The sequence below is a fragment of the Aquila chrysaetos genome, chromosome 19 (genome assembly GCF_900496995.4).
Source record: "Aquila chrysaetos chrysaetos chromosome 19, bAquChr1.4, whole genome shotgun sequence".
Lineage (NCBI taxonomy): Eukaryota > Metazoa > Chordata > Aves > Accipitriformes > Accipitridae > Aquila > Aquila chrysaetos.
Genome location: NC_044022.1, coordinates 6,099,791 through 6,127,505, shown reverse-complemented (window position 1 = coordinate 6,127,505; position 27,715 = coordinate 6,099,791). Strand labels below are relative to the sequence as shown.

The 27,715-nt window shown below is 44.0% G+C and overlaps 2 protein-coding genes across 20 annotated transcripts in view; one reads left to right on the top strand and one right to left on the bottom strand.

The window, feature by feature from the left end:
* Positions 1-633: 633 nt before the first annotated feature.
* RNF6 (ring finger protein 6) lies at positions 634-17,399 on the bottom strand. Of its 17 annotated transcripts, none has more exons than XR_003927483.1 (7): positions 14,819-17,003; positions 13,218-13,430; positions 12,545-12,652; positions 11,198-11,316; positions 7,568-7,722; positions 4,205-4,332; positions 3,462-3,548 (listed from the first exon to the last, which is right to left on the bottom strand). XR_003927483.1 is itself a non-coding variant. In XM_030042191.1 (6 exons), the coding sequence occupies exons 1-5, from the start codon at positions 14,880-14,882 to the stop codon at positions 7,615-7,617; spliced, it is 612 nt and encodes a 203-aa protein (XP_029898051.1). In that variant the 5' UTR covers positions 14,883-17,003; the 3' UTR covers positions 3,440-3,548; positions 7,568-7,614. The 17 variants fall into 17 exon arrangements, 14 of the variants coding, with proteins under 14 accessions (XP_029898052.1, XP_029898051.1, XP_029898053.1 ...); XR_003927484.1 differs by having other exon boundaries at positions 7,568-7,642; XR_003927485.1 differs by having other exon boundaries at positions 4,205-4,305; positions 7,568-7,642.
* A 7,289-nt stretch (positions 17,400-24,688) lies between these two features.
* Positions 24,689-27,715, top strand: part of CDK8 (cyclin dependent kinase 8) — an 87,774-nt gene continuing 84,747 nt past the window's right edge. For 2 of the 3 annotated variants that reach the window (XM_030042824.2, XM_030042822.2), the window contains exon 1: positions 24,691-25,100. In XM_030042824.2, the coding sequence (XP_029898684.1) occupies positions 24,973-25,100 (128 nt within the window). In that variant the 5' untranslated portion in view covers positions 24,691-24,972. Of the gene's footprint in view, positions 25,101-27,715 lie in introns of all 3 variants that reach the window. The other variant, XM_030042823.2, reaches the window with a different exon arrangement.

The following is a 27,715-nucleotide window of genomic DNA, read 5'->3' as shown; positions in this document are numbered from 1 at the left end:
AAGCGCTCGGCAGCTGCCGGCGTTTGGCCGCTTTGTTTGGCACAGCGTCGGTGGCTGCGCCGGCGTGCGAGGGCTTGGGGACACGCTGCCCTGCTAAAGGGCGCAAGGAACCAGGTAACCGCCCCAGAGCTGTGCCGGTAAAACTGCAGCCAATAAATTTAGCACTTGGCTTCGCTTGGTTTCATTTAAAATGCAGTTCAGGTGCTGTTCACCCCGTCGGTATTCCCACGCCCAGCGAAACAAAGGCTGCCGCGTAATGCCGAACTCGGCCCTGCCTTCCCCTCCCTCGCACGGCCGCCCCGGCCCGGCCCTGCAGCGCCCGCCCATCAGCGCAGCGGGAAGGGAAACCTTTCTTCCCCAATCTTTCTATATTTCGCCCTCCCTGCTAGAAGAAGTTGCGGCTCGGAGGGAGGAGCAACGCTCTTCCCCCCCCCCCCCCCCCCAGGGCCGTCCCGCCGGGTCACCTTCCTCCTCCGAGACGGCTCTGTGCTCCGGGCAGCACCGCCAAGGCAGCCCTTGCTCCTTGTCGTCCTTGCTCCTTGTCGTCCTTGCTCCTTGTCGTCTGGCGCCCTCGCCTGCTGGCCGACACGTCTTCATCCTGGAAGCTGAAGGTTCAATGGGGATTAAGCGGGTCCAGGCAGTGCAGAGAGACCCGAACGGTCCGTCTCATTCAAACTGTCCTGCCTCCCCCGCTTCTGCCACCGTGAAAGTTAGAAGGAATCACATCACGGTGTCTTCTGGGGGCTTGGGGGTCTCAGGTTGCATCACTCTCGGGGGCATCTCACAACCTGGTTCGTATGGCGAGGCGGGAAAGGAGCTATAACTCGATTCACGTGGTGGGCCAGAGCACAGTACGGATGCAGGGGCGTAATGTGAGTTTGAGTGACTGAAATCAGCTGGGAGGCCAGATGCATGTACAAGGGAAAAAAAAAAATTAGAAACCTCTTGCTGAAATAACCCCAAACTTGCATTTTTACTCCAGTCCCACATCAAACAGAAAATTTCAAAAAAACCCAAAGCAAATGGAATTGAAACAGTCTAAATAGGAAAAAGGTCTCCGCTGTCACGATACTGGCAATAGCCCCCAACTGTTGTGGCTATACAGCGCTAAAGTAGCCCAACAGAAGGACCTGAATTCAGATGTGCAATAATTCTAACTTAATCATTACGCTATGATGCTTATATTTTTCCCTTTATGAATACATGCTTTTTCCTACAGAATTCAACTTATGTATATATATGTGTATGCGTGTGTCTGTACACAGAGACATAACCTACAGTGCTAGGTAAGGAATAATATGACTCTTTACTCTCACTGTTTGCATATTGAAGTTAACTGCTACACATACGCACAGTAACTACACACTAACTGTATGCTCATACACATATTGGCATTTCTTATCCTTTCAGTGTTTATATGGACAGTATTAACACTGAACAAATGGAATAAACTGCATGCAAAATGTGTTCAAGAATCCGTAAAAGGAATAGTACCAGCAACCACAGTGCTCTATTCATGCATCACTCGCATAAGGGCAAGACCTCTGTATTAAAATAGCAACAGAGAATGCTTTCTTGAGCACGCATGCTTGAAGGTAACAGGATCAGCCATTATTAAGGTAGCTCAAACCCCTGTGAACTGCAAAAACAGCTCACAGTCTGTGTAAGTTATGTCAAATGTTCAGCAGAGTTGAACCAATGTTGCGTAAGGAAGTACGTTATAATGGAACTGGCCTAGATGAAGGCTTAATACTAAAGATGAGACAGAAAGGTTCAAGGCAAAAATGAAAGTGCTGTTCTTGGAAGTAGAAGTAAGCGATATACTATATCTGTCCCACTCTACTCAGGACAAGAACCCCAACTGTGGGTTATAAATGCCTGAAGTTAGGCCTTCATAAAGGACTACTTAAAATAATGGGACAAAGTGATCCCACATATCCCATTATAGCTGTTCAACTTGTAGAAGAACATCAAAGCTGTGTTTGTTTTGTTTTATTGTGTATATGTTTCCTTTTTGCACTTCAGGCAATTTACATTACACTAAAGATAAATTTAATGGTGGGATAAACACCTTCTGGAGTAAGTGTGAATGCCAAGGAGCAACTTGCACTGAGCTGGCATTTGGTGAACGTGCTCCAGGTCTCGTTTAGACTGGTCAAAGTCCAGTGATACCTTGCGCCTCCAAAAGGTGGGCTAACCTCATTGCCGCTGTAACGAGAGCAGGCTGAGGGAAGGCTGCAGGACACTGGGCAGTACTTGCCTGTTGTTGATGGTTTCTGTGTACAGGCCGAAATCAGATTAACTGCACAGCATCTCAGGAGGGCAAATGATACGCTTCATTTTAATGAGTCATCTCTGGGTGCCGCACTGTTGTGTGCCCATTTCTTTTATTGTGTATGCCGCTTTGATCAAAGCTGGGTACGCACAGCTCCATAGTTATAACCACAGCGTATGACTGGATAACGATAATGCAGAGCTTTCTGCTGTTTGCCCCCTCTCTCCCTTAAAATCCTGCAGACTGCACTGACGTATGGTCAGTGCACTCAAAAGGAGAGTCAGGTCTCAAAGCCTCTTCAGGAACTGGTAAATCCCACAACCCCTCAACCAATTTAGTGTCAGTGTTTCTTTTCAGCGGTGTATACTGAAAGAAATGGTCCGTAAATTTTGATGGGATGAGGAAACTGGCAAGAATACTCACTATCATTTGTGAAATGATAATCCAGAAATCTCCTGGACTGTTTGTGCCCTGCTGCATGGCTCTTCCAGCAAGACATCAGGGTGGTTAAAGTCCCCCACGAAGACTAGGGCCTGTGAACGTCAGGCTTCTTCCAGCTGTCTGAAGAAGGTCCCATCTACTTCTTTTTCCTCACCAGGTGGTCCATAGCAGACGCCTAGTACAACATCGACCACGTTGGTCTGCCCACTAGTCATGACCCGTAGGCTCTCAGCTAGCTCCTCATCCATCCCAAGACAGAGCTCACACATTCCTGCCGCTCTCACACACGAAGGGCAGCTTCTCCCCATCACCGTCCTGGGCTGTCTTTCCTAAAGAGCCTGTATCCATCTGTTGCAGCACTCCGGTGGTGTGAGCTATCCCACCACGTCTCTGATCCTGCTGAGATCATAGCCTTGTAACTGCACACAGACCTCCAATTCCTCCTGCTTGTGCCCCATGCTGTGTGCACTGGTCTACAGGCACTTGAGATGCTGATTTCCCAGAGAAGGTAAGACATCTGTCCCCACACCACCCCGTCCTGTAGGCCCTTCCTTATTTGTGTGCACACACCTGGAGTGACCCCACTTCAACTCTCCTCGATTAAGCGGTTTGTCCTGTCCGCATCGCCCTGCGCACTCTGCTTATCATCTTGGTCCACCGCTTCCTCACGTGGCTGCAGGTTGTCGTGTCCTTCTCCTCGTCATTCCTAGTTGGCCTGGTGGTCAGGTTGGTTTCCTCACCAGGTTGGTTGGGCTCTGATCAGTCACTTGGTAGTTACTACATGACTGCACAGGCTTACTTCAGCAGGAGCTTGGGCACAGGGAAACAGCATCTGCTTTTAAAAACAGAATGGTTATTTCCCATCAAGACAAAGGCATTAAGAGGCAGAACATAACCTGCTATAATTTACCATCTCCTTTCATACTTCCAAATTTGCACGTTGCTAATTGTCATGTCAGCAGCTCCAGAAAACTGTCCTCTCACGCATGCCTCTCGTTCCTTTCTTTATGTACTTAAATATTTCTTTTTCATACTAATTAACAGTCTGCCTTGTATTAATAGAACTAGGCTGTGCAACTCTGTACAAATCAGCCATGTTTATGCCAGATCTAAGCCAAACCTTACTGTCATATTTATATTAACATAATTTAACCATGCCTGTGGCTTAGCAAGATGCTCGATGCCAAAACCAGCCTGATAACCTATCCTGTATGTTCCAGGCAAACTATCATATTTCACATTCTGTTTTCCATTTAGTTGTTGTTTTTAGATTAAAAGGCTACATTTATAATTCAGTTGTACACCAGACAACAAACCACTTAATTAACTAATTCCCTCATTGTATTTTTAAAGATCTAAAAACATGAACAGAATGACCACTTGACACTGAGTCAAGCCAAGAGAGGTTGTGCAACCTATCATGGCAATGCTGCTGCACAAGTCATAACTTCTTGTTTTGTTTAATTCAGATTAGAGTGTCTGACAAACCTCTCGGGTCACAGCACTGTGAATACATGTTGTACATCTTGCTTTTCACAGTTCTCTGCTGTTGCTTTTCTGGTTTATGGTGCAGTATAAAGCAAACATCACTGTTAGGGTACAAATACGTCACAGACCTACTGAAACACAAAACCAGTATGATGCCCTTGTATTAGTTTTGGAGCTATTCTGGGACACGCTGTGTTCAATAAACTCTGAAAGTGAGACTAGGAAAACCAGGAGGAGTGATGCCCCTATTATCCCAAATCTCTCCCCCTTTCTAGACATGTACATGATTCACATAACTTTTCAGTAGTGCCAGCGGAAATAACTTTGCGGAAATAGTCTGTTCCCAAGATGAAAGAATAAAAAAAGCTTGGAAATGATTACAGGTGTACAAAAAGATCTAATGAATATGGAAGAGAAGGAAAAGGAAGTTAAAAAGAGTCAGAGGAACAGAATGAAATTAAAACACTTCTGCCCAGTTTGCAGTTATTTGGTAACACAGGAATCCATTTCTACATCATGTATTATTAAAGAAGACACTATTAGAGAGGCATACAGGGCCATAATAGCAGCTAGAAAGTCACTGGTAGCATCACACATGCAAGAAATGGAAAAACCTATCAACTCGGCCTGATAGTTCTCTATATCATTTCAAAGGCCCTGTCCAATCCAGCTCTCCGGGTCATTTTCCGCATTAAGGCTTTCTAGAGAGGCTCTGAGTTAGTGCTGCCAATTGACGTGAATTGAATATGTCAACCTAAATAAATTGTTATTTTTAAAACTTCTGCCCACATTTTTCTATTTATTTCCATAGAAATAAATTACTTTTCTCAATGTCACCAGTAAAAGTCATTTAACATGTCACTTACTTCTTCCAGAGATAAAGCTAGCCTGATGCCAGTACCTATAGCTGTGCACCCTGGAGCAGGAGATGACCCGTAGAAAATGTCTACTGGAGATCAACCAAAAAAAGAACGGAACAAACCTGTGGCATTCCAGAATTTGAACATTAAGCTTCGTTATTTCTTTTTGTGGAAAAGGACTAAATAAAACCCAGCTATAAATATTGATATCTCCAAACTCCAATAACATGTTAGAAAGTGACATTTTCAAAACCACATTTTGGATAGTACACAAAATGCTGATCTCATTCTAAGTAACAAATGGGATTCAAACACTGTTGTATTCAATCCATTTTCCGGACATCTGTACCTTTAACATATTTGTTTACAAAAGCTCTTTAAAAATAAACCTATCCTGTGCCACTTTAAAATGTTAAGCATTTAAACTCACTCAAAAATCGACTGAAACTGCAAAAATGAAGCTACTAATAGCTAAGCGAGTGATCTCAATGTTACTCATACACACTTGCTTTAGCGTCTGACCTCAGCTTATTCCAGCGATAGCAGACTGCAACACAAACTGCATCTTGCTCTTGACAAAGAATGTGATGCACAAATATACTTTGATGCCGTTCTAATATTACAGACAAACTTGAGTAGACAAAGTATCTTATCATTGTGCTAATTTATATATCAGACATTTTCTTTTAATGACATGTAGTAACATTATAAAGCTGTCCTGTGAACGAGGATATAGGCAAAGGCTATTGCACCTTTACCTGAAATATACAAAGAGTAAGCAAATATTACTCCTCTCCTCAGCCCTTTTACAAGCAAAAGAAAGGATAAAATAAGTTATTACCTCACCTAATCAGATGGAATTCAGGGATAACTGAAGGAATTTAATAATCAACAAACAAGCTTCCCTCTGTCAGTACTTTCAAGTACTTACTTTTAAGTACCTAGCTTTCAAGTTCTCCTCAACAAGTATCAGCTTAAGGACAATTACCATATTATTTTCTGAAATTCTTCATGTATTTACCTCTAGTCCCCCTGTACTAAAAAAAACAAAACAAAAAACAACAAACAAACAAAAAACAAAACCCAAAAAACCCCTCACAAATTACTGATTAAATAGCTAGAAATAAATGGTTAAACTATGATGTAGAAGGCATTGCTACTGAAATACCTGTGCTATGTGACATACTCATAAACGATCAGAAAAAAAGAAATAAGTAACAAGTGATAAAATCTGCAAATGGTACAGAATTATTGGGGTATTAAAAGCTAAGACAAATCACAGGATGCAGGGTGCCCAGGATGAGAAAATATGACTTGCACAACATACAAAATAATCCAAGAGAAAAAAAAAGTGTACAATAGTACACAAAAAAAGCATACAATAATCCATGCTAAATTAGCAATTAACATTCAGGAAAGCGACTGTGAAATCTTTTTGAATAACTTGTTAAGATATCAGCGCAGTGTCAACCAGCAATCAAAAGCAACTCTAGAATACTAGGAATTATTTGTAAGATGACAGAGGAGAAAAAAAAAGTTGTTATATCACCATATAATGTCTAGTGCATTCACATCTTGAATTGTGCATGAGCACAAGTCCTCCCACTTCAAAAGAACAACGAGAATAGTTTCGAAAGAATAGCTTCTATATAAAAAGAGATTAATAATAATTAATGACCCCTCAATTATTTAAAAAAAAAAAAAGAGAATGGGCTAAGTCACAAGCAAGTGAATGGAAAGGTGTTATTTATGGTGACATTGCTTCTTACAGTAAAAGAACTAGGGATCATAAGATACTAAAAAGCAAGTATAAAACAAGTACTGCTCACAGAAGACAAACTGTATAACTGCAATGGGCAGCTGCAGAGATCAAGAACACAGATGGCTTTGAGAAGTGATAGAAAATGCATGGACAGTAAATTAACAAAGCTCTTGAACACAGATATGACTGTTGGAACGTGAAACTCCCAGTCACGGACAAGGTAAAATAGTATTTGGGGGTGCATGTGTAGAACTGAAGGAATGTCACAGGAACGCAGGTAACAGAAGCCAATACCAAACTGAACCACTGAGATTTAATTGGTCCTATCAACACAATTTGCTGGGAAAGTTGAGGAACAAATGACACGCCCCTCCAATGGAGGGCAAGTACTTGACAATTCACGTGCAGCAGGACTGAAATATAGTATGGGACACTTCATGTTTCCTATCCAACAGCCTATGATTTCTACAAAAAGCTCTCACTGTACTTTTGGATATTCCCCCACAGCAGCTCAGTTACAAGTACCCTGTCATACAGGATCTTGTAACGTACAAAACTATGCTCTTATGGTTACACAGTAAAATCCCATCTGAATGAAAGAAGGCACAGGGAATCTCCCTTTACCCCTAGTGCATTAGTGTAGCAGTCAAGCAGGATTCCAACCAGTTAGTTAAAAAAAATGCAGTACAAAGAAAAAAAAAAAAAAAATCCCCTACAGTAAGGATTTAAGTTAAAACTGACCTTGAAAGAACCGACCAGCAAGGCAATGGTGAGCCAAAGACAGGTTTCTACAAATGTGGCACTTGAGTCAGGCAGCTTTCAAATATAAAGGAAAACCATAAGGAGACAAGGAAGTAGAAGGCAGCCAAGTATTTAGATACTGTCAACATCAGGAGCTAACAGAAGTAACAGAAAAAAAGAATGTAAATATAAGCTAGCTCTGACAATCACATTTACATCTCCTCACTCTTTAATATGGCTAAGGAGGCACTCAAGAAAAGTGTCAACAGTGTTTGCAATAATTAGCAGTCCAAATCACATCAGAAGATATCTTAATCATATCCTTAAACTCATCTAAATCTCGTAAGAGGATTTCTTAGAGCTACTTTTAGGAATAAAAAGAAGCGCTTCTCTGGAACTTTTGACACAAGTTTTTCACTTGCAAAACTGAAGCAGACATCCAACAGCTTAACACAGGATTTTATAGTTTCCCTTCAAGGATGTCATAAGCAGATGTTTTAACTGAAGCACCTGGCACAGCAGTGCATTTGTCAAGGCCATCTGTAGGCAGAGAAAGTCAGCAGGACTTCCTCACTTTAAGTATTCTTTCTACCACTGAGAATACACACACATAAGAGTATTGCACAATTCTGCCTTTCTCTAAGGATTGAGATGCATATTGCTCAGGTGAGCTTTATAACGTTCAGCTTACTTCAGAAGCCCCAAGAGTGTTTTGCCTTGCATTTTTATCTACCATAACAGCTCACACACATTGTGGAAACACAAGCACACAGCTGGGGAAAACCGGGGAAAGAATAAAGTGAGAACTGAAACTGAACATCAAGAATGATAAATCTTACCAATCTACAGGATACAGCTCAACAGTAATTCACACAAAGCCTCAATTACTTACTTTGCAACTTTATTTCTTTATAAGTTATTGGTATAAAGTTTAATATCTAATTATACAGTATCTGGGGACTTTAAGGGAAGCTTATTTTGTCCTTTTTAGTGTCTTTTGCCATTTGGTCCTCAGACATGTTTTAAGAGGACTAATATATGTGTACCTTAAATTTCTGTACAAAAACACTTCAAGCCTTTGTTTCGATTTTCTGAGTAGGATGCACAAATCATGCATATTGTAGACAATATAATGGTCAAGGAAATATTTCCCTCTTTAAACTAAGGCAGTTAAAAACCCATGAATATCAACTGAGTAATTTGGAACAGTAAAAAGGCTTCCTCAGTGCTCATTTGTTCTTTGAGCAAATGTCATGTTCGGTAAGACACAGCCTCTCAGAATTATTACTGATTTGATTGCTGTCTGCATTGAAAAGACAGAGATTGTCAAAGACAGCATTTAATTATGTACATTTTGTAATGTCACTAACCCATCCACTTTTGAATATGAACTCATCAGCATTAAGCATTGTGTAAAACCACATGCAAAAATTGCCATAAAATTTTTTAAATAGAACCAAATTGGCAAGTTTTTGGAAAGGATATTTCAATGTTAAAAAAAATATAGTCTATTAAAATGAGCACTTCAAGTAACTTAAATATCTTTAGCAAACATGTCCAGCAAGAAACTCTCTGTAAAAGAAATTGTTCTTAGAACAAAAAGCTAATGAATGGCTATTTAGACACTAATTTTTCAACACAGTGGTGGGTCTGTGTGAAACAATTCGTAATCTAAATAAAGTGAGTCCATTACACTGTTAAAAAAAACCATACATTAAGCAGGACTGATTAACTATTGCATTTCTGTATTTACAAAAGTGCTTAGCATAACAAAATTACCTAAAAAAATATAAACTTTACCGATATCATTTGGTTCTATGCGTACTCCTAGATCTGCACTCGGAGAAAAATAGTATTTACATTGCTAGATTTAGACAAGTTTCCTAGTATTTTTAAAGAAATTTAACAAAACTCCCCAAACAAATGGACCCCTATGTAAGTCAATTCATTCCATCTGGCTCATCATAAATAGAGCAGAAGCAAATCCTTGAGTACTGAGCAGTATAAATAATTCTAGCCATTGTCTGTGGCATTAGACCCCAACACAGGCTGCCGACAAATTGGGCAAGTGGAGTTTTCAGAAAGCCAGCGATCAATACAATGAATATGAAACTCATGCATACAAGGTAACTGCCTTAGCTTATTCCCTGTTACATATTCATTAATGCAAACACTACATGTTTTGCTTATTTCATTTTCAGTGTGAATATCCCCATAGTTCCGGGTAGAAAGATTGTCGATCTGCTCTTTGGTTAAACCTCTTAAACGATCGTCATCATCGTCTTCATTCAGCAAGAAGAAGTGGGCAAGTCGAAGTATGGGCAGCGTTCCATTTTCTACTAGGTTATTAGCATCCTGAGACTGCCTGTTATCTTGGTTTTCATTATTGCGACCATAGCGTTGAATATCATCACTCTGTCCATTTGCTTCCCTGCTGCCTTCTACCGCATGCCCATTTCTAGATGAAACTTCACTTGGATCACTGCTATTGTTTGCTGAACGTGAGTTATTCTGCTCTGACTGCACATCTGGTAAGTGATGACCACCTCTTTGCACTTCTGAGTTAGATTCAGTTTCCATTAAAGAACTCAGTTCTCCAAAGCCTGTCATAATTTGTCTAAGGATTGATCGAAGAGCTACTGATGAAGGTTCACCAAGCCCAGTTTCTGAAATCCGACGAAGAGGTATCCGTATAGTGCTAACGTAGGTTCGAATACCTGCACGTTCTGATCGTGATATCGTACGCCGAAATCCCCCACTGTCACTTTCAAAGGTAACTGTGTTTTCTGCCATTCCTACTCTAGAACGAGTTCTACTGGCAATACTGTCACGATCTCTATTTTCTCCAGGACGAATTCTTCTCACTTGGAGATCTAATGTAATTGTTGGATGCCTTCTAACAGCAGCTACTGGCCTACTAGATTCCTCCTCTTCCAAAGTTATTCCCAAGGATGGGGCTACACCAGAAAGTTGAGGATTCTGAGCGTTACCTCTTGCTTGTTCTTCGGCAGGCTGTGGAGAAGGCTGAGCTGTTTGTCTTCTACTTCTGTTGCCTTGCTGTGCATTTCTCTCCTGCCTCTGCCCACGTTCCTCAGAATGAGCAGTATCACCTTGCCTTTGCAGCGGAGAGCGGCTTCGACTACTTAAAGTAGACCTCAGCCGCAGAATTTCTAGTCTTTGGTTTGTACTCCTCCGAACATTAGTTCTAGCTCTACCTCTTGTGACTCCTGTAGAAGTACCTCTTTCTGGTGTTTCCCTTTGTTCACCAGTAGCTGCAGAATTATTACGTGTAGTATTTGTTTGGGAAACACCTGTCAGCTCCCTCGTTCTACTCCTGAGCCTCCCTGAGACTGGACGAGAGGCTGCTTCAGAGCTTTGTGCCACGGAACTTCTCACAGACCTGGTCCTTGCAGTGCTTGAAGCCTCACTGTTTGCCTCTCTTGCAGTCCTGCTCCTCGTTCGTGGGGTTACTGGACTGACAGCTCTTTGATGTCTTCTTTCTAAATACATTCTGCTACTATCTATACCCACATACTCCTCACTAGCAGTTTCAAAACTGTTATGCTCATGATTTATGTTGATTTCCAGACTAAATCGGAACTCCCCACTGTTTGGATTTGTTCGACTCACGGCTCTCCAGGTTTGGTTCCCGCTCTGTCCACTGCGAGTGGCGTTTCCCGTGCGACGAAATGTGTTCAGCCATTCAAGCAAAGAGTCACCATTTGAGTTTTCTCCAAGAACATCAGAATCTGAGAGAAACAAAAAAGTGCAAACATTCATACAACTGCACGCTCAGCATACTATGATGCACTCAAAATCCTCTGTGCTTGCTGGGCCCTGACTTCAGAAACAACATAGTAGCAGGACAGCTAGCGTGCTATGCTAACATAATTTTACTGAAAATATGCTGTATGTGAAAACGTCAACAAAACTCAACAGTTCAACCTAGAATTTTTGTCTCACCAGCAGATACACAGAGAAATTAATAAGCACAGATGGCCTCTTCTGAGAAAGTGTTCAGATTTAGGAGGTCCAAAGTTAGTTGTATTTGTCCAATATCTGTCCTTCACTTAAGCTATCAACTTGAGGGTATCCTAGTCAACTAATTTTGATAAAGGAAGGAAAAGCATGACAGATTTTGTCATCTTCTGGAAAAAAAAAAATTAAAAATTGTTTTCTATAAGCAGTGGAATAAATGATGCGTGGTTTCGACAGATTTGCTCCTTTTGTGCAAACATACTCTTTTCCTACTGCAATATCCACAGCTCCATTCCCAAATCTCCTCCAACTACAAGAACAGATACAATTGTTGTGGTTTGTGCTAACTATGTGTATAAAGCAAGCCAGTGGTCATGATCACAGTGAAGGTTTTCCCTTGAAGGGATCAGATTAAGCTCTCCCTACTTCACCATCTCCCTACTTTCATGAAACCTGCAAAAGCTTTGGCATCTTTGTTTCCAAGTTGCCTATTCCTCTCCTAAATCTGACCAGAATTGGCCAAATGACGAAGCCAATATTGCTGGGGAAGTGAAGAGAGACAGTGCACATAATACAAACCTCACTCCACTAAAACAAGCGGAAATGAAACAACAAAAACAACAAAACAGTGGAGAGATTAACTGTTTCCTAGTTAAATTCTTTTCTGTTCCAACTTCTCTAATATACGATAAAACTTTTTAAGAATTAGAAGAATGAAAATTATTTTTGTGCTATTAAGTTTACTAACCAAGAGAAACCAGGGAAAGAGGAGACAGTAATTTGTGGTTGACATAAATCAGTTTTCATGAAGTATTTCAAGTTTGTTTTCATATTGTTAGGACATCTCTCCTATTTTTCAAACAATGCAGAGGCACAATGAAAAAACAAGACTTGAAATGGCTGGTACTGAAATCTATCAGCATTTCTCTTAAATAGCTGCACAGAACAGTATTGATGCATCACATGCTATGTGTATCTACATATATGAATGATGTTTACCTCCAACAGTTCTACCTTCACCTTCTCTGTTATCCAGATCAGTCTGTGATGCCAGGCGCTCCTTAGCCCCCTCCAAGCGTTGCTGCAACTCTTCTGCTGTTATTTCCCCTGAAATAAGTTACATTTTAATAACACTGTTAGATAAGACATTATTATTGGCTCAACACAGCCATGCAGAAATAACAATCTTGAATGAAAGTCTTCAGAAATAAGGTAAAATTAATGAAACCAAAAAGAAAACAGCACTAGCATAAGATTGTAACGCAGGCACACAGATAACAGAGGAAGTAAGTACTGGGGTGGAAGGAAAAAAAGACGCTGAATGTCTGTCAAGAGCATGCCAACTTCCAGGAACAACTCAGAGGCCCCCAAAATTGCCACATACCAACAGATATACTTTAGTGTACCAAATGTTAATTATTTGGGTCTGGATATTATCTATATACGGACATGCTGCATTTGAAAGAGTTATATTTTTATTCCAGCTTTAGTATCTACTTAAGTTGTTAATGTTTACTGAACAACATTAATTTTGAATGGAAATGGAGGGATTTTTCCTTTCTACAAAGCCACAGAAATCAGGCTACTTGAGTCATACAACCACATGCAGTGCCTGACAGCAGTAGTGTTACTTCACATTACATCTTTTCTACTGAAGGTATCTGCATCTTACCCGGAGTGCCAAGCAGGTTGCGGTCTCTCATTAATCTATAGTCTTCTTCATTGAGTTCATTAATGAACTGGTAATACGCCTCTTCCCTACCGAGGCGCTCCAGCTGTCGTTGTCTCTCATCTTCTCCATGACTATGCTCTCGTGAAGGTGCCTGCTCACTGCCATTTCCTGCACGGTGCCGAGAGCGATCCATAATGATAATGCCAGGCTGTCCTGAACGAAACCAGAAGGTTAGACTGCACAGCAATCACAGTAAGAATTTACCTAATTTACAGGAAAGAGTTCCAAGCATTTTCAATGAAATCAGTTTATTAATAGCTAAAGATGATTAAGGTGAGCCAAGCTCCATGTTATTTGCCAAGTCAACAGTGTAGTTTATTAGGCAAGTATTTTGCTTCTAGCTTGCTGAAAAACAGCTAGAAGTCCCCTTTGCTCACTGAAAGGACGTAAAAGTTGGTACAGCAACTTTAAAATAAAAAAGCAATGACAGATTTTTTAGCTAAATAAGGATATTCTAGAAAGTTAAAGGAATAAGATAAAATGTATTTCCCTTCTCCCCGGCAAAATACAACAGCAGCGTAGAGTATTTTTAAAGCTAAAATGTCATTGAAAACACTGTTCTTTAATTATTGGACTGTAATTATCCAGTGTAGACTCCTGACAACCACAACTACTGCTTAGAAAAGACTATCTTCCACTTGAAACACTCACTGATAAGCAGGTAAGACTACATTAGTATCTCCGTCAGTACTACCCCTCACATAGCACAAAGCCTACAGGTTCATTTTTGGTGGAACAGGCTCTTTTGACATTCTTACATTATTTGTATACTTTCCTTGTGCTCTCTAATCCAAGGATTAGCTAGCAAAGGGATACTCATCTCCAGAGAATTGGTGTAAAAGAGAAAGGGCTATACTTTACCCACAGTTCTTCATCACTTTTCAAATATTGAACCAGTGGGACCACACTATTAGAAGGCATGAATAAACTTCCAGTGTCAGGAAGAGGCATCATCTTCATTGACTTCTGTGCCATTACCACCTCTCTCTGGTTAGGACTCAATCCTGGGCAGATCAGCTCTCAGACCACTCCCCAACTTTTCTATTTTCTAAAGAAAACCTGTTCTTCAACATTCGGTTTGAAAGAAGAGAAAGTGTCATCCTTTCAATGGGGCTTCCTGTTTAATAAAAGCCATCTGTAACACCTGCTGAGGCAGACACCTGACAAAAGAGATCACTTCTCTAAAGAGGAGATCACCAGGCCAAAAAACCCAATTGTATATATGGCACCATTCTGCCTGTGTGTGAGGAGAAAATTATTGGGTAAATACTTCCTTTTTTTTTTTTTTTTGGTCAATTCATGAACATATCAAAGTCACTTCAAGTATGAATTATGTGGAAAACACAGAACAGCATTCTCAGCACACTCCCAATCAGTAATTAGTCTTCACAAGAAAGGTGATGAGAAAACAAACAGACCAAACCAACTAACTGTTAGACATATATTCAAGAAAGAGCAAATCTTTATCAATGCTGCCAACAGATACGAAGAATCCGAAAATGTATTTGCCAACAGCAGAAGCTGGCATACATTTAATATACCTTTCTTATGTTCTTTGTGGGGTCCATTCTGATGCATTCTTGGTCTCCTCATTTTCCACCCCATATGCTACTTTTCTCCCCGTCTTCCCCCTGCCCCCCCCCCCCCCCAAGGCAACTATAGTTCTAAACACCTCTTCCCAATCAACCTTTCCACTCATCTGCCTCCTCTGTCAAATACTGCATTTTGATGTATTTAATACTTCCCTCCCAGCTCTTCAATTTATTTAACTTAAAAGAAATAAAATCTGAGTATCTCCCCTTCAAGACTTTTTCGATTACCGTTAATATTTATGGGGGTTTAAAAATTACTGTCGCCCTCTTGGCTCAGCCGCACAAGCTGTGGGAAATGGAAGTCAGCAGTTACCTACAAGGGCTATGTTCAAATCGGGTCACTTCTCATATGACATTTCTAAACACAAATTTCTCAGCCAGCTCTTTGTCTTACTACCCTGGTTTCCTCAAAACAAATGCAATTCCCACCCACCCCAGCAACAACACACAGTTAGCACTATTATTACCCTGATGACACCCGTCACTTGACTGTTATCACGAAAATGCCCAATCCATACTGCATTGAATATTAAAGTGCCTCTGTCCACAATGATGTACAACTTAACACAGGCACAGGAGGCAGGGGAAAGAGGACAGATAAAATTCATTTAGTTTCAGGTAAGGTTGCTACTTAGATGCAAAACTTAAAACAACTAACGTGTTACTGTTTGCCCGACGATGGTCATAGTGAGTTAACTGACTTTTTGGGTATATCACTATATTGCTGCACAGAAAAAATGACATATAAAATCTTAAGATGAAAAGTCCATCACATGTAGTCCCCCTCAATCTAAATTTTAACTGTTATTCAAAAGAGAGGCTCTTTACTTTTCATTTCTCTTCCATAGAAAATCTGGAAGTCTCTTCTTCAGATTTTGTGGGTGGTAGAAAAAAATTACTGTTTTGTTGACAACTGTATGGTAGGATGATTAGTCACACTCTTTAAATGACTCAGAAACAGTAAGAAGTGTGAAGTGTTTGGTTGTCCCATCTGTTTAACATAACTGCACGGATGACAACTACTATCCATATTTATCAAACGCCATCAAAACTAAGTACTTTGGCACTTAGGATATTTCAGAGTAGTGAGAGTTGAAGGGTATTAACTGCATCAAACTGAAGTACTTTGGCACATAAAATATTTCAGAGTATTGAAAAGTTGAAGGGTATTAACTACAAAGATGTAAAAAAAATGAAATCGAAATCCAGTTATGACTCAGGATTACTCTTCCTCAGCAAAGGAACAGGGGCCACATGCCAACAGTTTATCTACATTTTCTAGAATTTTCAACCTAAGACTAACTCCTTTAGCTTTTAATCCATAGTTACTCTGGCCCATTCCTGAAGATTTACACTCATTTTTATCTAAGCAATATATACCTTATGCTTTTAGGTTTTGGCCTCTTTCCATGAATTGCTGCCCCCAATTCAATTAGGTACTCATCTTCGGAAAGACTACCACCTGATTGCAAGCGAGACCACTACGGAGTTTAGATGAGGAAGCCTCCCCGAGCGACAGGGCTATTTAGCATTTCTGTCACATTGCAGCCTCCAGGAGAGATGATCTCACCGAATTGGAAAAAAAAAAAAAACAACCGAAAAAAAAAAGAAAAAAAAAAACCCAAACCCAGAAAGAAAACCCCACAGAGCCTAGGGAAGAAGGGGAGGGGGAAGGCAAGGCAGACAAAGGAAGAATCCGAAGCTAACTCAGAAACAGGCCGCAGGACACCCCAAAACGATCCAAGCCCGGGGCCTGAGGCCGCCCGCCCCCCGGCCAGTATCAGGGCCTGCAGATCCCAGCCCCGCGCCGGGCCCGCGCTCTCCGGCCCACCCCCAGGGGAGGCCACGGGCCGGGCCCGGCGCCCGGGGGAGCAGGGGAGCCGCGGGGGACCCCGGCGGGAGCAGGGAGCCCCGGGAGCCCCGGGAGCGCCGAGCCCCCCGGCCCGGCCGCCCCCGCCGCCTCAGACAGCGCCTGTTGCCAGACGCCTGGGGGAAGGGAGGATGAGGGGAGTGACTGACACGGCTCCCGCCCAATCACCTGGCCAGCTCGCGGCCGCCGACCAATCGCAACAGGGCAGGGCAGCCCGTGTCCTCCCGCTTCTCTCCTCCCCAGACTCCCCGGTCGGGCCCCGCCACCAACCGCCACCGGTCGGGTCGACTCCCTCCAGCGCCGCCCGCACCCCCGTCTCCCCTGCCCGCCGGGGAACGGCGTCACCCGCTGCGACAAACCGGGCAGGCGTCCATGCCGCCGCCTAGCCCCGGGGGAGTCTGCCGAGAGCGCAGCCGGGGAGACCCGACAGCCCGTCCCTGCCCTGCTGTCCGCGGCGCCGACCGGCCCGGCCCGGCCCCGGTCCGCGCTCCCCTTCCCTCCTCGGCGGCAGGACCAACCGCCGCCTAACGCCGGAACGAAACCGACCCCTGGGTGTGCGAGCGGCGCGCTCCAGCCCCGATTGCGGTCCGGGCGGCTGCCGGCAACCGCCAGCGCAGGTTCCGAGGGCGCGAGGGCGGCCCCGGCGGCAAGCCCCGCCCCTCCCGCACATGCGCGCGGCTGCGGGGCGGCCGGCCGTTGGGCGGTCCGCGTGCCGCCGGGGCGGGGCCAACGGCCGCGGCGCGCGCAGGCCGGCGAGGGCGGGAAGGTCGCTCCGTCCTGAGGCGGCGACGGCTCTGGCTTGTTCCCTCCGTCCCGTTCCCTCCGTCCCTGTCCCCGGGCCGCTGCTCCCCCCCGGGCACCCGCTGTCCTCCCCTTCCAGCAGGCCGGAGTCACTCGCCGCCGTCCGCCGAGAACCGCGGGTTGCGGCTCAGGTCTTTGAAGCGGCTGTGGGGTTAACGAGCGCAAACACCCTGAGGAAAAGGCAAAGCGCCGGCGTTCCCCCGGCCCGACCTCGTCTCCAGCCGCTCCTCAGGCGGATCCTGGCCGGCGGAGCCCGCCGTCCTCGGCTGGTCCTGTCGCGGTCCCCCGGCAGCCCGCAAGGTCCCTGCTCGGTGCTGTGTGCGCTCTCCCTTCGCATGCTCTCGCTAAAGCTTTGGGGTTTTTCGTTTTGCCTAACTTGCCGTTCTCCACAGTCCTTCTTCACTTTAAACATGTAATGGAAGTCGTTTCAGGTACGGCGTTCCGTTAGCAAGCCCATTGTTGGTCAAAATCTGCCTGGTTATCACCGCCCTGGTGGGTGTTAGCCTTACCTGTAAAGGTAGATAAACTTGCACAAAGAGGATTTCACTAAACTCATAATATCAATGATCATTATTATATTATACCCAATCAGCGTAAGACTGCAGCTTCAGTTAGCCGTTTGGTACTTCTAAGGAATAAGATTTTAATCACTCTCTTTCCCCTGCTCTTGCCTTCTTAGGCCTGGATTTTTAAATGGGATGCTTCTCCCATTTTCCATGACTATCTGCCTCTCCTTCCTTCTTTTCTATTTACCTTTCCTTTTGCAGGAATTTCCCTTCACCTTCTTAATTTTCTAAAATAAACCATTAATTGCTTAGTGCCGTCACAGAAACTTGGGTTTCAAGCTGTGATTTTAGTAATTTCAATTTGCAGAGCCTTAGAAGTTTTTCGCACAAGATGTGAACCCTTTTACAAATTTCACACACGCTAGTTGCCGATATGCTGATAGCATCCACAAACTTTCTTTTCTAAGTTGCTTCTACAGATTCTTTCAACACGTGGCAGAAGCTGGCAGGCTGTGACAGAGGAGCATGTTTCACATCTTACATAAACTATTCAAATTAGCAAAATGAGAGGATTTCACAAGAAGGATGCTTTAAATATGTAAAAGCACTTCATCCCTAGAATATCCGAACTGCTCACACTTCTGTTCAAACTTGCTTGCAGGCATAAACAAAGTTTGGGTATTTTTTGTGCAACTGGTCTCGATGCAAAGGCAAACCCTCACTAATGAGAGAGGTAGTAGGAAGGGCTCAGGGCCAGTGTCCAGGAAGATACCTCCACTCCCTACTTCAGCTATGCACCCCAGGATTTCTTTATTCTGGCTGAGAAAAAAAGAGTTTACACAAGTGTTACGTTTAGGTTCCGTGTTAGTTTACTCTCCTTTTGTGCCAGTACATGGTTTCCAGGAGACAAATTGACCGTTGGGACACATTTTTAGCACTGAGGGCAGACCAGGGACTACTCCTTCCTGCTCACTGTATTAAAAAAATGGAACCCTTGTCATTATTCACATTCCTCGCCACAGTATGAATAATTAGTATTGTAATATGATTTCCTTTGCGTGGAGCAATTAAAATATGTCCTTCCTAAAGATCACTTTTACTTTCCTAAAACAAGTCAGAGTATATAAAATAGTGCCTGGATCCCTTGAAAAGTCTGTTCTCACAATTATTTTTTGTCCTGTTTTTGAAATCTTTACCTCTCATAGTCTGTTTTTAGTAATTATTATTGCACAGTCAAACACAACATCCTCTCTGATATCAAGCCCACATATGGGCTGCTCACCCAGAGGAAGCATGTTTTATGTTTTAGATAGATAAATAAACCTGTATCTCCATACTGAAACCTTATACTGAATTAGTTTATTTTCCACTGACCTGTCCTCCAATGCAGAATTTTGTGTTCATGTCCTGTTCATACTGATGTTTCACAACGGTACACTGTAACTAAGTACGGTATTTGTTTATTTTATGCTGTGTTGTTAATACAAAATAACAATACTAGATCTTTCCTGGAATATTGTTACTGCACTGTCACAATGCTTTCCACAGTAAAATACTATCTTTGGAAAAATAATAAAAATAGCCTATGGAGGGCAGCAAACCTCAGGCAATTACTAAGTTTTGTAATAACAGAAAATCTGTAACCCTGGTTTTAATTTGATTATTCAGTCATTTAAGTTCTTTAGAAAGTAACTTTATTCTATCATATTTCATTACTTGATATTATATACGTAAGGCAGAACCTCATAATCAGTTTTTTTAAACTGGATCTTAGTACGTGCAGATGACACCAAAGTGGTGACTTTAAGTTGATGTGCCTGAGAGGAACCTGGACAGGCTGGAGGAGCGGGCCATCGGGAACTTCACGAAGCTCAACGAGGACAAATGCAAAGTCCTCCCTCTAGGAGTGACCAGCCCCCTGGGACAATACTGAATGTGCTGGAAAGGATGGGGCGTCCTGGTGGGCAGCGGTTAAACAGGATTCAAGAGTGCACCGTGGCAGCCACGAAGGCTAACAGCACTCTATCAAGAGGAACACAGACAATGGATTATTGGGAAGTGATTGGGAAGTGATTATTTCCCCTTACGTGGCTCTTGTTTGCCTGCATGTGGAATACGATGCCCAGTTTGGGGGTCTCCGGTAGAACAATCCTGATACGGAAAATTACTGACAAACTGGAGTGAGTTCAGCCAAGAGCACCAAGACAGTCATGGGCTGGATGGAGCACTGGCCGTGTGAGAGAGGCTGTGGGCACCAGGGCTTCTTCAGCTGGGAGAAGGGGCAGCCTGCCAGTACCAACAAGGAGGTTACTGAGAAGAGAGCGCCAGGATTTTTACTGATAGAAGGACAAAAAATTTCACCCTGAGGACAGTCAGGTCGAGAGAAGCTGTGGAATCTCCCTGCATAGAGGTTTTCAAGACCTGAGCGGACAAAGCCTCAAGCAACCTGAATTTAATAGCAGCCCTGCTTTGAGCAGGGTATTGAACTAGATAACATCCAGAGGCCCCTTCCAACCCGAATATTTGTATGATTCTGTTTACTGAAATAATATAAAGCAATAAAATAATATTCACTATCAGGGTTTATTTCCCCTCAGGTAGGGCTGTTTTCAATAACAAAAGTAACCAGGCGTTCATAGGCTGAATTTTCAAGGTCTGCCAAGGCTCTTGAGAACTGATTCTCTGGCTTCTTTGGGAGCATAAAACAATCAGGCTGATGGTTACTGTAGGTGGTCCTGAGTCTGGCAAACAGATGTTTCACGGAATGGAAGCACGACTCTCCTGTACAGCACCTGGATCCAAAGAACTGATTTATGATTGTTAATAACTTGCACTCCTGCCAGAATCTAGGACGCCGTGTTAGATCAAGCGCATCGCTAGTCTGATCAACTTTATAGTAGTTGATCGATTTTACAGTAAAGTACAGTTAAGTGCAAAATGAAAAAAACCAACACACTGCTTTACATACAAAACTCTTTGTAAAACCAGCACTTTACTCACCTGCTGTAAGTAAACTGCACTCTTAAATGCTGCCAGTATTCAGCTAACCAACTCATCTGCACATTAACAACTGCAAGGTTTCTGGAAAATACTCAAACTGTGCAAGCACGATTGTTTTTCTTTACACACAGAATAGAAAAAAACACACATTATTCTCTTGCCTTCAGCTTTCACTTGTCTAAGCAAAAGTGGAAGGTGTATAGCACTTAGCAGGACTGGCCCTTTTTCACTCAATACCAAGCTGGGAACACCTTAGTCACACTGCTGAAGAATGTGCCTTTGGGGATATGGAAAACTTTTAGCAGGTAGCTACTCTTACATGAAAAATTCTCTGAAAAGCAAAAGTATGTTCAAATTTGGCAAATTAGTAAGAGGAGCAAGCAGGCATTCTAATGGCATGGGGATGTGATTGAGCGTTGTAGGTTATCCACTTATAAAATACAAAGATGAGAAAGCAAAAACATCAGAGAGACATTTTTCTGTGGGTCTTTTTCTCTATTTAAGAAGACTGCAAAACACAGAGCGAGCAGCTTGTTGTACATTCCCCAGCTGTAAGCTTTGCTTCACAACTCTGATTCTCGCACCGACACTGTGGCCATTAGCATGCACACACACACGCAACAAAACCAAGTTTGCTTTCGGTACTTCTGCTCCAGCTCGGGTACAGAACCCGCTTTATCTGCTGCTGTGCCTCAACAGGCAGCGTCTGCTTAATACCACAACCCAGCCAGTTCCCAGACAATCTAGGGCTTTCACCTGAAATACAATTCCCTACATTCAGAGATGTTTAATGATGTGAACCCTCCTTGACTACTTTCCTCTCAGGACACGGCTCGCTTTGATAACCGTCTCCAACCCTCTGCACATTATTGGTGCTAACACAGTAACAGTCACTTCCCTATGGAGAACTCGGATTTTCTTCACAGGTGTGGTGATTTCAAACAAAAAAATGTCAAAAGTGTGTCTGTACATGAAATGTTAGAAATTACACAAACTCAGAACAGAAGGATATGATAAAGCGAGCCATAAATGTTAGCAGACAAAAGAGAAGGAGGAAAGCTCCAAAGAGCCAAATTCAGCAGGATGGGTCAGGCATTTTTAAATTGATTTCTGAGACAGCATGAAAGGAGGGAGTACAAAACAAGCAGTAAGAGATAAGAAATCCTATCAATTAAAAAGGCCACTGTGGGAACCTGAGAGTCAAGAATAGCAGATCATGACCTGGTCGTGTCTGTCTTTTTAAAAATGGATGCCAAAATTAAACTTTTTCTTGAAATTATATTATACAGTGACAGATTTTTAAAATAAAGCACAAAAAGCATGCAACTTTCCATAAAACAGAATTAAAAGTTGACCTTGAAGTGTCAATATTCATTTATTCATCATCAAAGAATCAAGGTGTGCCTTCTGTTTCAAATCTCTTATGACTTGGGGACCATCTATCTGAACTCGTAAAATTGAATGTTGTCCGCAATACAAATACCTGAAGTGAAAACAGAGTGAAGCAGCAGCATATTTACAGCTACACTCGATCTGGAAGTCATATAATCCAAATGTTATGAGAAACTAATGAAAGAAACATTTGCAGAAAAGCAGACTTCTAAACATTGTTACAAAAGGACCAAAGTCTGAAAGAGAAGAAAAGTGACTTCTGTTGTGGTTTTGACTTCTCAGAGTTAGTCAAAGTATGGAATTCTTTCCAAGCCGTTTATGTAAACATGTAAAACATAGCACAGGTCCTCAGAAAAATGAGTCTGGACACTGTATTCTTGTTTTTATTAATGTCCTCTTCTCTTTCTATGCAGACATTGTTCTTCCCCCACCCCCTGCAGTGTTTTAGGTCAGCACAGACTAAACTCGCCCATTAATTACCATGCAATAATTGGATCTGTGTGAAGGAGTTTGGGTATTTATTGCCTCCGTGAAAGAGTGATTAATAACAGAAAGAAGAGTACAAAGTTACAGAAGAGTGGTTATTTCTACTTCCCCCCTCCTTGCTGACAGGACTGAGGGCTGTCGGCAGGCAGGAGGTGCTGATCGTGGTGGGTTTGACCATGCAAGCTTGGTCCCAGGCGTCCCTGGAAGTCCCCAAAGCCAGGTGTCCCCGAAGGCAGAGTCACGCTGCTCTGCTCTGGGCTGAGGTGGATGAATTTTATGAGGTGGACGGCATCTTCCAGACTGTTTGATCTTTACGGGCTGCTGGGCTGCCCTGAGCTGTTTATGGTTGATTGGCCTAGTGAGTCGCCAGGCAGTATTCTTGTATAATTTAGTTGGGTTGCTGGGCAAATAAAACTTAGTTTTGCCGCTTCTACCAATTGCACGTGTTTTTCCTAACACGCACCTAATTGCTTTATCTAATATCTCTAACAATTACATAGCAACATACCATAGCAAGGTCAAACTGTGGGTATCTGACATCAGTCTGATTGGGTAATACCAGCTCAGGAGGCTGACACACCCCTACCCCCAATTTTCAGGAATTAACCTTAATGTGCATATGAAAATGGAGGTGCTTTCAGACGGTTCCAGAAAATGTTTCTTCTTTCAGGAGCCCCCACATTCTATAATATTTTCTCCCTAAGTTAGGGATCTGAGTGCCCACTTACTTACCCACATTGCAGTCTTGAGATGAAATGTGAAGCGTAGGTGCACGATTACCAAAAATGCCAAAAGCCAGGCTGTAATTAGAAAGATTGCTGTAGCTTTAGTTTAGTTACAAGCTCTCTATCCTATAAAATGACCAGCTGGCTTTGTCTGGGCTTGGGAACTCCGGCTCTGTCAGCCAAGGAGAGGAATTGGAAAGCGCCCGGTTACTGGTCACACGCAAGGGCCTTGCTAAACGTAACAGCTTTTGCATTAAATACCAGGTGCCGTGATCCCGATTTGTCTCTGCAGCCACGCAGAGAAGGTTCATCAGCGCTGTGGTATCTTTCCGTGTCTATGCCCGAAGTCGTGGAATTGTCTTAATTCCAGCGCTGTTAACAGGCGGTCTGGCAGGTAGAGCCGGCAAGGACCAACGGCCTCTGCCCTCGCCAGTCTGGAGTACGCTGGGGACCCTAACAGTCACCGTAACCGACCCCCGCCATGACGACAACCGCTGCTCGTGCTGACCGCTGGCCGCAGGCCCTGTGCCCCAGCTCCAGCTGCCCAGCCCGCGGGTGAGGGCCCCGCGCTGCGCCTGGTGGTGCCGGCATCCCAGTCGAGGAAGCCTGTTCCGGGGAATAACCACACACACACGGCCTCTGCCAGTCCCGCTACCCCCGGCCGGAGGCCGAGCCCGGCCTGCTGCTCTCCCCAGCCCTGCCGCGGCCCGCTCCCCGCCCCGTCCCGGGACTACACCTCCCGGCATGCAGCGCGCCACCTCGCCGGCTGAAGACTACGTCTCCCAGCGTGCCTGGCGCGGGCAAGACTACAACTCCCGGCATGCATCGCGCCGCGCCGCGCCCCCCCCGTCCCGCCTCCCTCCCCTCCGTACTACATCTCCCAGCGTGCTGCGGCGCCCGCGAGGCATGCCGGGACGGGTGGGCGGGGCTCCGGCGGAGAGGTCGCAGCCCGCCGCCTTCCACGTGGTGCGCTGCCCGCCGCGCCCGTGGCCGGGGAGGTGCCCGCGGTTTGCGACGTTTACTTTGCGGCAGCGCGGCCGCCGTATTCCGCCGGGGAGACCGGCTGTTGTGCCGCTAGCTGGCGGGGCGGGGAGGGAGCAGCCGGAGGACGGGGCTCGGGAGGGAAGGGAGCAGCCCCGCCGCCGCCGCCGCCCGCCCGCCCCTGGATGGTCCGCGGGGCGGCTCGGGGGCTTCCTCCTCCTCCTCCTCCTCCTCCTCCTCTTGCTGCTGCTGCTGCCGCCGCCGCCCGGTCGCGGCGGGGCGCGGCGGGGAGCGCGGCTGTCGGGGAGGCGTCGGGGCGGCGCGGCGCGGCGGGCGCTGAAGATGGACTATGACTTCAAGGTGAAGCTGACCGGGGAACGCGAGCGGGTGGAGGACCTCTTCGAGTACGAGGGCTGCAAGGTGGGCAGGGGCACCTACGGGCACGTCTACAAAGCCAAGCGCAAGGACGGGTGAGTGAGGAGCGGGGCTCCCCCGGACCCCGCCGCGGGCTCTCCGCCTCTCCCCCCCCTCCCGGTTCCCGGCCCCGTCCGCGCCCCGCCTGCCCCCGGACCCTCCTGGTCCGCCGCCTGCCCCGGCCCCACGGCCCCGTGTTCCCCCCCCCCCCGCCGTTAATGCCGCCCGGTCTCCGTCCCCTGCCCTCCCTAACCCTCCCGGGGCCGCCGCCCCGGTTAAACGCCGCGTTTTGCCGTCCGGAGTGTGCTCTGGGTCCCCGCCGGTCACTCCGAGCCTTCCCGTCCCCTCGGCGTGGTGCCGGAGCCTTCGTTTCGGTACGAGCGGGTTTTGGGGAAAAAAATTATGCAGTTGAGGAGAACGCTCAAGTTAGCGGGTTTTCGTCGTCGGCAAATGAGTAGCCGCTTACGATGTTCAGCCTGACCGTCAGCTGCGTGGAACAGGGTCCGATTCTTTTTCCTTGATAATGCTTTTTTGTCTGATTTATTACTTGTAGTCACCATTTTGGGTATTCTTGCCGGCTGCTTCAGGAACCAAAGTCTGCTGGTCCTTTCGGGGCTTTAGAATGCCTTAAAAGAGCTTTATGTGTCCCCGGTTCTCGGTACAGACCTGAGTAAATGAATTTCTTTGCATAAGTGTTTTAAAGAAAGATCTAGCAAACTGTCATTTAGGTTTCCTTCGTCCATGACATGGCATCACTTGCTGAACAGCAGAACAATAGGAAGTGGGGAGCAGAACAAGCAGGAGAGGCACGGGTTGTTCTTGTAACAGGTCCTAAATTTTGAATTTACATCCAGTGTTTCTCTTGCAGTCTCCTCACAGTGGTGCTCTGTATGTTGTCGTTCAGATAACATGTATTTTAAAAGTCTGGGTGTTGTTTTTACATTTGATAAATAAAAAACTTTTAAAGCGGGCTGTGGTCGGTTATGGCTGAAACATGATCTGCTTCTGTGTACATAAGCTTTAATTCTAGAAATGCTTTAGCCATTACCTACGGAACGGTTGTAATGGGACTGGTCACACCTTCCCTTGCCTGTGTTTTAAACGTGCTGATATTAATTGCGGCACAGTTAGTTCAGCATGAATTTTGTTTGCTGGTATGAGTCAGCTAACTACTTTTCTTCTCAAATTTTGCATTTGGATCCTTCATACTGTTCATAGGAGGAATTCTTACCTTGCTTGAATTCTCTTTTTTTTCAGGGAGGGGAAGGGGAATAAACTGTTCTGAGTGTGATAAGCTATCGCCTCAAGTCTCCTTATATGCACGTACTGACTTTGCTAGTACGGCCAGCCCTGGTTTCAGCACCGATAGAGACACCTGCAATATGAAAAATAGATTGAGGTACTGAAAGACATGACTACATTTCTAAGGTTCGTGCCAGGCTCTGTGCAGCTGTTCAGCATGTTGGACTGCAGCGGCGTGTAGGGAATTCAGCATGTGACACTGGTGAAGCATATATTCAAACATCTTTTGGTGAAATCATCAGTCTGCTTGATGGTGTTTGGGAGAGTGTGTTTAGAGCTGCTGGTGATAGTGTCATTTCGAGAAGTTTCAGAAAAATGGAACTGTGTGCTTTAAAAATGGATAGTTACTCAAAGGTGGCTTTAAAGTAGAATTTCCTCTTGGTTCTTGACTGTGGATGATTTTAAATCCTCTCTCCTCTTGGTGAGGGGGAAAATCAAGATAAGGTATTTGATTAGAGTTTGCAAAAAACAAACAAACAAAAAAAGAGTGAGCAACGTACATTGTTTCCTTTTTTTGCCTTGTTGTTCATTTAGTGCCATCTTTCCCTAGTACTTCCCATTTCCCTTCGAGATTTCTGAAAACTTTCTCTTTTAAATATGCTGTGTAATTGGCCTTTGACAATTGCTAAAATATGTAAAATAGAAACATCTGTAGATGCTTTTAGAGCTTGTAGTATACTTGTACATAATGTGATCTTAAATTATATGGATGGAATTAGGATTGAAGTCAAAGGTTCCTTTTACATCGCATTATCCAAAGTAGTCAATTAAATTGCAAAAGCAAATGTGTAATAACATTTCATTTTCCTGAAGCTATGGTAATGTATGAGTGGACATTATATCTTGTAGTGGGGAGTGTATGAAACAGAGTTCAATGTTCGTATATTGTTACATGCAAATATTGAAAAAAATATTCTTATGTTGTTTCAGTATTTCCCAAACGGTACATATTGATGGATGAATAATCTGCTTTTTGAGTTGTTTGTAGTATCTATACAGCTCAGACTTTCTTTACGTATGAAGTTGTTTGCTATCTTTTAGTTAATTTCATAATTTTTTCTCTTGAACTTAAAAGTTTAAAGCAAACTTTATTACATGTTTCTAATTCTTATTTTAAATAGCACAAATCTTTTAAGTCTATTAATATACATCATGATTTTTAGAGTACTTTGAAGAATGGGCTGCAGGACTGCAAATGTTTTGTTAAAAATACTGAGGCAACTTTAATGACATCTACATATGGATGTCTAATGAACAGAAAAAACACAGAAAATAACTAAACTTTAATAATTCAGTTTGTGCAAATGTATGTTCAAAAGCCCTCGGTAATAAAAATCCAGTTTAAGAGTAGTAGGAGCTAGTGTCTTTA